Raw genomic sequence first — 12563 nt, forward strand, 5'->3', positions numbered from 1 at the left:
GATGCAGGTATATTGGACAAATATTTTATAAATATAAAAAGTACCTTCAGTTCCATTAGGGTGCGCCAGGAAAGCTTCTTGCCTCATATAAATAGAATGGCAGCTAGGCACTTCTAAAGTAAAAAAAAGAAGACAATACTAATCAAGAGGGTGTCTGGAATTGAAAGTGTTCAGGTTATCAATGAGACAGGCAGCAGACAGAAGTATAACAGAAAGGGACATAAGTTGCAGCAAAAGGGAACCTGTCAACACATTGTTAGCATTTTCAGAGACACACGCACATGGTACTGCAAAATGAAACTAGGATATGAAGAACATTGATTTTATCTAACGCAGTCACTTGAACTCAAACTTTCAGCATAATCAACCTTGCTAAAGGTCAACTCCTTTGGCAATCACACTTTACTTTAAATAGCACTTACAATATTTTTTTTTTTTTTTTTTAACCAACTGTGATTCACATTTGCTTCATTTATTTTAAAGGCTATTCATCTCACAATAACAGTTCTAAAATATTATCAATTCATTTTTATTATTTTTTTTGCTAGGGTTGCAACATGAAAAAGAAAGGAATATAAAATGATTTGCAGTCATTGCTTTTCAGCTTTAAGATACTGTAATTGTATTACTTTAAATGTTAGTTATACACTTATATATTGAAATATAACATACATTTGCAAGCTGCTGCTTCTTAAAGGGATATGAAACCCAAAATATTTCTTCCATGGTTTAGGTAGAACATACAATTTTAAACAACTTTCCAGTTTACTACTATTATCAAATTTGCTTCATTCTCTTGGTATAATTTGTTGAAGGAGGAGCAATGCACTACTTGTTTCTAACTGAACACATGGGTGAGCCAATGGCAATCGGCATATATATGCACCCACCAATCAGCAGCTAGACCTTGGTTCTTTGCTGCTCCAGAGCTTACCTAGATAAACCTTTGAGCAAAGGATAACAATAGAATGAAGTAAATTAAATAATAGAAGTAAATTGGAAAGTTGTTGTTGTTAAAGCCAATTAAGAACAGATATCTAGCAGAGTTAGGGCCCAATGATCAAATCTTTATATGCAAACGTGAAAAACAAATTTTGCTAACAAAAGTTTAAATACTTGTTAAAGTGTGTGTATATGTATGTGTATTATATATATATATATATATATATATATATATATATATATATATATATATATATATATATATATATATATATATATATATATATATATACACACACACACACACACACACATCGGCATACAGAGCCGTGTATAACACACCGGGGAAAACAGACTAAACATCTGTTTTCCCCGGTGTGTTGAACACAGCTCTGTATGCCGATGTGAGTTTTTTGCTTGTCTTGATGAAGGCTTCTATGTAAGCCGAAACGTCGACCTACGACCTAACTATGTTGTTACTATGAATAATAAACAAATTTCTATTTGCCGATATGCAATTCACACAAATCCTGAGAGTGCCCTCCCTTTCTGAGTTCTTTTCTACATTACTATAGAGGATTGCACCCAGGTCCTGAACTAACTACCAAAGTTGGAGTGCTGGAACATGTGTTATTGGGGTATATATATATATATATATATATATATACACATACACACACACATATATATATATATATATGTGTATATATATACATATACACACACACACACGCTTTATCTTTAAATAATTGTTATCTGAATTATTAAAATTATAAGTCATAGGACAAAACAAGAATATGAAAAGAAAGGGGAACTTAAAGGGAGAGTAAACACAAAAATTGTTATTGTTTAAAAAGATAGATAATGCCCTTACTACCCATTCCCCAGCTTTGCATAACCAACAAACCTCTACATTTCTATCTGTTTCTAAGTCCCTAAAGACAGCCCCATGATCACATGCTTGTGCATTTGCTTTTCACATCAGGGGAAACTAGTTCATGTGAGCCATATACATAACATTGTACTGATGCACGTGGATTCTAATACCACATCACAAACTGGCTTGAATGCAAGGCAATAGTTAAAGTCATGTGATCAGGGGGACGTCAGAAGATGCTTAGAAAACAAGGTAATCACAGAGGTAAAAAGTATTAATATAACCATGTTTTCTGTACAAAACTAAAGAATGGGTAATAAAGGCATTATCTATCTTTTAAAACAATAAAAAAAATGCATTAACTGTCCCTTTAAAATTTATATGTTTCCCCTCATTATATCTAATAGAAAGAACTCCAAAATGTATTTTCAACACAAAAACATAAACATTTTTAAACACTATTGTTGAGAATCCCAGACTCTGCATCTGCACAACCAACCAATATCTCTATGACAATAGTAGAATTCTGTAAATCTTACTGTAAGTTATGTGTCTCTCTGATGCTCAAAAAGGTCTAACCGTTAATTTATGACTATCAGAGTGGATCAGGCCCTAATCAAATTGCAGAAACATTTCCAAAGTGATTATTCAATCAAATGACTAACATGGTTAATTAGGAGCCATAAACATTGCTCTGAAGTTCATCAAAGTAATGACTTGCCCAGAAAAAATTGCAGCTAATTAAATTGCCTGCTGCTTCCATTTCTACCTTATCTAATAACAACCCACATCAATGAAATTTAGCATTTACAGTTTCAAACTGTACTAAATGTTGATGCAAAACACAGAACTATTTGCACTGGTTAAACAGGGTTACTTCAAAGCAAACAATTAGTAGACGTTGCAGACTAATTGTATCTTTCCTCAAGATTAAGACCAGAGTAAAGCAAAATAAATGTAATTGTGAAATGCTATCTTTGCTCCACTTTCAAATCAAATGTAAAATGATTATTACAGTGAAATAGCTTCATCACCCTCTCTTTACTCAACAGCTTGTAAACAATAAAACCAAATAAATGCACTTGGGGAAAATAATTATATAACAATTGTATGCATCTGCAGCCACAGAATAACTAACTGTCTGATTGCTTTTAAAACTAGACCCAAAAATACTCTAAAATGTTCTCCACTTTAATGTGTTTTGGAGTGTATCAAATTGTCTGCAAACAGATCATTTACCTTTATTTTAGCATTTGAAATAGCTGGTTTTGCCTGTAGAGACCGACAACTAAATTGAAAATCGAAATAAACATATTCTCTGTAAAAAAGCTATTTAAAAACAGGAGACAATAGCACTAATTAATCATTCAGTGGGATGTAGGAGGGACACTGATTTTTGAATGCAATATAGATGGCTGTGTCAAGCTATAAATAGTAGATATGGGTATTCAGACACTTTGTTAGCTGCTGAATGCGTAAGTAAGCGGTCACTCATGGACTTTGGCTATTTTCGGTGCAAATACAGATTTTAGTGTGGTGATCTTTTACAAGCATAATTCCAGCACCGGAAATAGACGAAACCCACGAGCAGCCGCTAACTAAGCCCATGCCTAATAAACAACATTTTGAATACTTAGCAATGTTTATACATAGATAACATTAGCTTTCCCTGTAGGCTCAGACCATTTTTTATGGGCATAACCTCCAGAAGAACAGGTGAAGATTTAAATGAGAAAACCAGTTATTTAAAACACAAAAACAAACATGTATGAACAATTTCCCATTCACTTAAAGGAATAGGAAAGTCAACATTAAAGGGACAGTCACGTCCAAAAAAAACCTTTCATGATTTAAATAGGGCATGCAATTTTAAACAACTTCCTAATTTACTTTTATCACCAATTTTGCTTTGTTCTCTTGGTATTCTTAGTTGAAAGCTAAACCTAGGAGGTTCATATGCTAATTTCTTAGAACTTGAAGACTGCCTCTAATCGGAATATATTTTGACCACTAGAGGGCATTAGTTCACATGTTTCATATAGACAACATTGAGCTCATGCACGTAAAGTGACCTAGGAGTGAGCACTGATTGGCTAAACTGCACTTCTGTCAAACAAACTGAAATAAGGGGGCAGTCAGCAGAGGCTTAGATACAAGATAATTACAGAGGAAAAACGTGTATGTATTATTATAACTGTGTTGGATATGCAAAACTGGGGAATGGGCAATAAAGGGATTATCTTTCTTTTTAAACAACAAAAATTCTGGTGTTGACTGTCCCTTTAAGCTTGCATGATTCAGATAGAGCATGTCATTTTAAGACGCTTTTAAATTCACTTCTATTTTCCAATGTGCTTCGTTCTCTTTGTATTCCTTGTTGAAAAAGAATATGCACATATCCTACACTAGAGAGATCTAGCTGTTGATTGGTGGTGCCTTGTGATTGGCTAACTAGGTGTATTCAGCTAGCTGCCAATGTTCACTCAGCAAAGGATAACAAGAGAATTAAGCAAATTTGATAATAGAAGTAGTGGAAAGTGGTTTTAAACCATATTGTAACCATGAAAGAAAATGTTGGGGTTTCCTGTCCCTTAAATACTGTGCATTAGTTATAACAAGTCATTTGGAACACTTAAATGGGAAACAAATCTTATAGTACAGTGTCCCTTTAACAAAAAAGACTATTGCCTTTTTAAAACAAATTTTCACTTTCATTTGAAAAGGAGTCATATTTTTATATAACCAGAAGACACTGTATTAATGCATAATACCATAGAGTTTCATCAAATGTCCAAATAAAAGCTCACAAGAAATTCCTTTACAGACTGAAGCCTCTGACCATATTTCCCCTAATAGATTTATTTTAATCTAAAATGTGTGATTGCAGAGACATATTTTTGCCAGTTTCCCAAATCGTTATATCTGTGTGCTGCGGAAAATATACTGAATATATAAATGGACATTAGAATATTTTTTTTCTCCATGAAAAATATCACACTAAATCTGTTTGAATTGATCTCTTTAATGCAATGTGTAGACGTTCTTTAACATGTATGAACAATTTCCCATTCACTTAAAGGAATAGGAAAGTCAACATTAAAGGGACAGTCACGTCCAAAAAAACCTTTCATGATTTAAATAGGGCATGCAATTTTAAACAACTTCCTAATTTACTTTTATCACCAATTTTGCTTTGTTCTCTTGGTATTCTTAGTTGAAAGCTAAACCTAGGAGGTTCATATGCTAATTTCTTAGAACTTGAAGACTGCCTCTAATCGGAATATATTTTGACCACTAGAGGGCATTAGTTCACATGTTTCATATAGACAACATTGAGCTCATGCACGTAAAGTGACCTAAATCTGTTTGAATTGATCTCTTTAATGCAATGTGTAGACGTTCTTTAATATCCTGAAAGATTGTTTTATTTAAATATCTGATAAAAAAAATTGTATGGGCTTTAATTAAACTGCACAGACTGTCACGTGGTTGGGATTACCACAGTTGGAAAAAAATGTATAGTAATTACCATAAATTCCCACATAACCGGAAGTGACATCAATCCATGTCTTTTAAACTAATTCTCCAATCACCATAAGGGTCCAGTTTTCAATATGTATTTGCCATTAACTAAACATAAGGCTAAATAGAATTAGACATTAAATTATTTGTCTTGTCAGAAAAATAGCAGTTGGGTGTCAAATTTACACATGGTTAGCACCCGTTATAATAAAAACTAAAACGCAAAAAGCATAGGAACATAATACAAAACAAAATCATGAATGGGGAAAGCACTAGGAATTTTCATGAACTCTATATTTTAGTTTAATAAAAAGGTCTCTGGGCAGGTGAGATTCTATAAGAATTCTCGCCAGTCCTATTTCCCTGATGGAATTATATAAAACCACTTTTTACCCTGAAGTTAGGGTGTCTAACTAAGGGGCATATACTGCATTTTCGTATAGGAGATGCATACATTACAAACCGAAAAAAAATCGTAATTTAAAAATACAAAATGAGTAATTTAACCATTCCCACAAAAATATGCAGGGAAAAATTGTATTGCTAAGGTGCATCAAAAATCCTAACAAATTTTTCACTAAAAATGGAATTTTATAAAAAAAAAAACGTAACATTAGTCGGTAAATTACACCGGCATAAATTGTATTAATTATGCACAGTGTAAATCATAATTTAAGTACACTGGATGTGGAAAAAAGCAAGACATTTGTACTTAAAAATACAAAGTACTAACCATGATTGTTTTTTTGTAAAATGGGCTCTATAAACTATTTTGCACTACAGACCTCACTGCTTTTTCTAGCTAATTAAAAAGTGGAGAGTTTTCACTAAAATACTCAAAACAGTAATTATTCTGAGAGGAAAACCTATGCATAAAAAATACAGTGAATTCAAGGTACAGTGCACTGAAAACACAACCGTAATTTGATTTGTAGTACCCGTAATAATCAACTTTTAAAACACGTCTGTTTCATTTTCAATTCTTCACCCTCCAATGTGAACCTTTACGTAAAAGAGTGCTCTGATTAGTTGTATGGGAGATATCTCGACACTCGCAGGGACAGCACGTTTTTTTTAATAGAATTCCATGAAGGCTGCCCCTGCGAGCTTTGGAAAACCACATCTAGACTTGCAAATTTTATAAAATCAGCCCCTCAGGGAGAACAGAATGCAAAGTATTTATTGAAGGGCAAATCATGGGAGCCACGGCTTCTAGAATTTTAACACTTGGCTATTAATGTTTAGAAAGCTCCAATACCATTATCCAAACTATGCCATGAATATACGTATTTTGCCATTTAATGGGACAGTGTAATGCAAAATTGGATTTCAGTTAATGTGTTTCCAATTACTTGTTATACTAGCTGTAGAATTTACATGTATGGGAAATTGTTTATTTAGGTTTAATTCTGTTTATGAAATAGCTGTTTTTAATCATTAAACCCACAGCACAATAAAATGGACTGAGCTTGTAAGGAAAGCAGACATCATCTTATCTAATTATTTACACAAAGCCCTCCTTATCTTATTTCTCCCTGTTTACGCAACAACCAATAATTAGATAGAACAATGGTAAATGAACATTTTAGTAACTTTCTGTCACAGTCACAGAGACTATGATTTCATGTAGACATTATGGTTTACATAGGTGTTCCTTTTCCAGTATTTAAGTACTGACATTTTTAGTATAGGTGCGGTTACAATTGGCAAATCTGCCTTTTCAAATGACAAAATAAATGTAAGGGATATATTCGTAAACAATTTAATACACTCCAATGGGTACAATGAATCATTGGGAACACATTAAAGGGACAGTATACACTCATTTTCATATAACTGCATGTAATAGACACTACTATAAAGAATAAGATGCACAGATACTGATATAAAAATCCAGTATAAAACTGTTTAAAAACTTACTTAGAAGCTGTCAGTTTGGCTCTGTTGAAAAGGTAGCTGGAAAACCCACTGCAAGTGACAAATAAGACACTCCCACCCTCCCCCTTCTTTTTCATATGAAAAGACCTTTTACACAAACAGGAGCAAGCTGGAGTAGGTATACGTCAGTATTCTCATAAAACTTTGGGGCTTGGTTAGGAGTCTGAAAATCAGAGCAATGTTATTTAAAAATAAGCAAAACTATAAATTTATTTTAAAAAAAAACCTTTATGGGCTATATAAATAGATCATCTACAAAACATTTATGCAAAGAAAAAATGAGTGTATAATGTCCCTTTAAAGGGGAGAAAAAATACAGTACACTGTTGCTTTGACAGGTTGAGGAACTTTAAAATGTAAATCCTGTGCCTCTTCCAATGTGCGGGTCAGACATTTTCTAAGAGAGTGGGAGATTACAGTTCAAATTTCAAGGAATTTCAGGTTTTTTTGTGTTTGTGTAAAACAAACTCTGGCACAGAAGTTCATTTTTTACATTTTATTTTCCTATTTTGCAGCCAAGCACTTGTAGTTACTTAGACTGACAATTACTACCTCCTAGAGTGTGTTTAAAATTGGTGAATTTTCACAAAGAAATTATAAAGTATTTTTGTTGCACGTTTGTTTATCCATATAAAGCAAATTTAAATTGGTGCTCTATCCCCTCTGCTATTTTAGACCATTTTTTTTTTCTGCAAGTTTTCCATTTTATAACAGCATCACATATAAAAGCATACTCTTGAAATATGTGTAAACGTATCATTTCTATATTCAAAAAGTTAAAACAAAAATATCCAGTTTGCACTTCTAATTCTAAAAACCTATTTTAAAATAAAATGTCTAACAAGAATTAACATGCCATGAGTCTATTTTGTGGGAAATCAATAGGGTCATTTTGTATCTCCTGTATGATTAGGCCCTATGCATATACATCTCAAATTAGAAATACAAAAAAAATGATATATATATATATATATATATATATATATATATATATATATATATATATATATATATATATATATATATACTTAAGACTGATGTTTATATCTGCAAACATAGTGCTCTATTTAAAAAAAATACAAATAACATTACACTACTCTGAGCTTATCTCCCTAAAAAATATGAAGATAGATACATTGAAGGTTTTTAGACAATGTAATCACAAAAGCTATAGTCATCAGGAAGAATATACATTTTTTTCACACCTTAACAACAAAAATACAAATAATTCTTTCAAATTTTTAGGGTTTTAGTAATTTAAAAAAATCAAATTAAATGTCAAATTTCAGCCACATCCAGCATTCGGCACTTTAAACATTTTAAAATTGGTGTTACATAGAATGCTCCTTTGAACATAAACTATGGCTAAACCTCTTGCCTGGCTCCTAATATAAATCTGTAGTTAGATTGTAAATGTTCTTGTTTGCATCATAGTTTTATAGAAATTGGTCAAGTTCTAAACTAAAACATTTATCAATAAAGATATCACATTTGCTACATAGTTTATCTTGCATCATTAGCAATAAACAATGATGTCGCTGTTATTCTCCAAGTGTATAAACTGCCTGGTTAAACCATACTTTATCATCTTACTATGATTATGCATGTAAGCTGCATAAACAGACTCATGATTACAATGACATATTTAAATGGAATTCAGACTAACCGGTTCTTGTTTATCTTTCTGTGTTTAGAATGTAGCCCTCTCATTCACTATATATCAGGAGCACATGGAGGCCATAATACAGAGTCATATAACATACTGGCACAGTCAATGCACATTAATCATTGCTTCAAGTTATCTAGCAAACAGAGCAGCTGATGGAACATAAAACCTTCCAGCTCTCTTATTATCGAACTGTGCATTTTTTTCTCATGTTGAATTTTATGAATGAAATTTCAGGCTACACAAAAGTCCATTCATGTAAGTGGGTTGCTTACAAGACACAGGCCCAGGGGATCAATCATTCATAGGTAAAGCTGATGTGATTGGTTTAAGGCTATATTCAAACATCCATTACATATTTTAAATGTATCTTGTGTTGGTTTGACCTTTGTTAATGCACAGGGAGCAAATCCAGACGGTAGTCTCAATTCTCAAATCAAATAACTAGACAGTAGCACTTACCGTAACTGGTCTTATCATCAACTGATCATGATGTTTATGTATTTGTTTTAAAAACTACTCTAAGCTAACACAATTTGCTGTTCAAATTCTAATAGCAAATAGGACCGAAAGAAAGTTGCATGGAGCCACAAAAACACAATGACTTGGCAATTCTTTGTGCAGGATTTGGATTCTTCAAAATGTCTTTCTTAACCTCACTGAAGGGACCATTTTTATTTTTGGGCGGGGATAAGACTGGTATTAAGTTTTAGTGATTTATTTAGGCTATGTTGTGCCAAATGCTTTTGTTAAAGGGAAATAGAAGATCAGAAACAATCATGTTTCAGATGGAGCATACATTAAAAAATGTTTTTACTTCTTTCTCTTAGTATCCTTGGTTAAAATGTAGCTACTTTTCTGGAAGGCTCAGGAATGAATAAATGTCTTGCAATAATGTTTATAAAAATGTGATACACATAGTACCCAAGACACGTCCATGCTCCAGAATTTGCTTTAAAGGGACAGTAAACAATTTTTAATTACAAGGCATTTCTGTGATGTTGCTATACAACAACGTATAAGCCATGTCTTAATGTTTTTTAACTCTTCACCACATGCGCCATACAGGGTACGGCATGTGTCATTTAGCCCTGTATGGCACTGATGTCATGTGCTCTGTAAGACAGTGGCAAGACCTTGCTATTTATGAATGCCTCACAAGTGAGGCAGTGCAAAAATAGCAGTATGGAGGCCACCCCAGGGTAGGGATCATAGGGATAAGGTGTCCCTGTGATCGCATACCTGTTAATGCAAAGATCAGGGGTTCCTCCATTACATGAGAGACATACTGAGATCAGCGTTTCTCGCAATGTGAAATGCTTGCATGTGAGGCACCCGGCAACAGTGCAGTAACTGTCAAAAAAAATGACAGTACTGAGTGAGTATACAATCATTGTAACAGCCATCACTGTGATTATTTTAATAAAGTGTTTTGTTTGTATTTTTTTTTTACCCCTAAATTTTATTTTCTGCCTTTGGCGATAAAACGCTTAAACATAATGTGTCAAAATACCTTTAGATAAGTACCTGGTATCTAAATTCTACAAACATATACTTTTGTGTAGCAGTTTTGAATTAGGTAATCAGGATAATATAAGGAATTAATTGGGAGGTTATTTTTCTTTAGCTGCAATAGTTTTCTAGAAATAGTTATAAAGAAAGCTCCTTTTTTAAAGGGACAGTAAACCTACGAACTAAAAGATTGCAGAGATATTATATTTCAAAAATGCAATATTACCGACTGTCGCTCCTGACTCTACTGAGCGGGTCTTAATTTGCATAAGCGCATCGCGGGCACGCTGTCTATTCATAGCCGGCTCGATCTCGCCATTAAACTGAATGTGGCTTGCTCTTGCTACCAGACCAGAGTGGGAGCGAGCTACAATCGGTTTAATGATGTGATTGTAACTAGACAGCATGCCCGCGATGCACTTATGCAAATTAAGACCCGCTCAGTAGAGTCAGGAGCAACGGTCAGTAAAATTGCATTTTGAAATATAATATCACTGCCATCTTTTGTTCTATAAACTTGGCACTAAGCGAATGTTATATAATTCTGCTCATAGCTTGAAGGTTTACTGTCCCTTTAAGTATTAAATTCCCATTTATTGTTATTTTATGTATCCATATTGGGTATCACAAGAAAGGCCTGTTTCTGTGTAAAAACAGTGTATAATATGTACGGGTGCACTTAACAAGAGCGTGGATAATTAAAGTGAAACCAATAGTGAACAAAGTGTAAAAATTTGCCAGTATAATTTAAAGGGAGACTCAAGTCAAAATAAACGTTTATGATTCAGATAGAACATGCAGTTTTAAGACACTTTCCAATTTACTTTCATTGTAACATTTTGCACAATCTTTTTATATTCACACTTTCTGGGGAACACGATCCTACTGAGCATGTGCACAAGCTCACAGGATATTCAATAATCCATCTCTATGATCATATACATATTCAATGTACTAAATTATTCTCACTCTAAATCTGAACATATGGTTATTTTGTAGATTCCTGTGCATGCATTTTGAAAATTTTAAGAACAACAGAAGGTGCTCTGGGACACACATTTTTATACCTGTGCACCTTAAAGGATTACTTTCCATTATAATTTTTAAGCCAAACAACTAACATATTAAAGTTAATAAACATTAATTAAAACCTGCTGACCTACATTTTCTCCAAAACAAAGTTTCATAACGTTCTAAAAGTTATATCTTTTATTTGCCGATGAGGTCACGTTATCCTGCCCACTATTTTCAGCACTGCATGTTCAAAATACTTAAACCAATGAAATTGTGTTTAAGGCGCCATTTTGAAACCTAGGTATTGTAAACGGATTGGTACAGAGCAAAGGATACCCGCAGAGTGGGTGTGGAAAACAATTAAATTTGCAGACAAGATTTCTGATATACGGTAGAGATATGTTAATGAAATGCTATTGATAAAAAGCGTATTTGGGGTAGTTAGTTAGTAACAGGCATAGAAAATATTTACTTACAGTGGCCCTTTAAAGTTTTTTTTTATATTCAGTATTTGGAGCAATTGACAAAGATCTTATAACCAAAACATCACTAGTATTATTTCTGCCATTGTTAGGGCAGCAGTGGAATATTGTGACCAATAAATTCTATATCTGGAACATTACTGAAGCTAAGGGCTAGGGTTAGCCTGTATGGTTAAGGTTAATTATTTAGCTAGCAGCAACTGCTGCTGCTATGTCCAGCGTCTTTATTTTCTCACTCTCAGCAGATAATGTAATCGAAGCAACTGAACTATGTCAAAGTACAGAATAAATAAATGTAAAAAAAAGGCATTTCAGTGGGATGAAGAGTATTTACATTGCCCATAGTTCGACTATGTATAAAGTATAATTTTGGAGAACAGATGGCAAGATCACAAGAAAAAACTTCCAAACCACAGTTGATGACTGTATTTTTGGACAGTGTTATTCCATCATCTTAAACATAGTGAAACTGCGGCCAAGAAAAACAAAAACACACTCTAATGCCCACGCATTAAAATTGCATGAGTTTTTGTCTAGAGGCCGATTCCAAATTAATTGGTGTCTTTATCTGCTCAGAAAGAAATAAAACTGATTTTGCATTATTCTTACA

At 33.3% G+C, this 12563-nt stretch overlaps 1 protein-coding gene across 2 annotated transcripts in view; it reads right to left on the reverse strand.

Moving 5' to 3' along the window:
- Positions 1-12563, reverse strand: part of ETV1 (ETS variant transcription factor 1) — a 92623-nt gene that overhangs the window by 23911 nt on the left and 56149 nt on the right. For both annotated transcript variants that reach the window (XM_053714108.1, XM_053714109.1), the window contains one exon: positions 45-113. In XM_053714108.1, coding sequence (XP_053570083.1) covers positions 45-113 — 69 coding nt within the window. The remainder of the gene's footprint in view (positions 1-44; positions 114-12563) is intronic.

The sequence above is a fragment of the Bombina bombina genome, chromosome 5, assembly GCF_027579735.1.
Source record: "Bombina bombina isolate aBomBom1 chromosome 5, aBomBom1.pri, whole genome shotgun sequence".
NCBI lineage: Eukaryota > Metazoa > Chordata > Amphibia > Anura > Bombinatoridae > Bombina > Bombina bombina.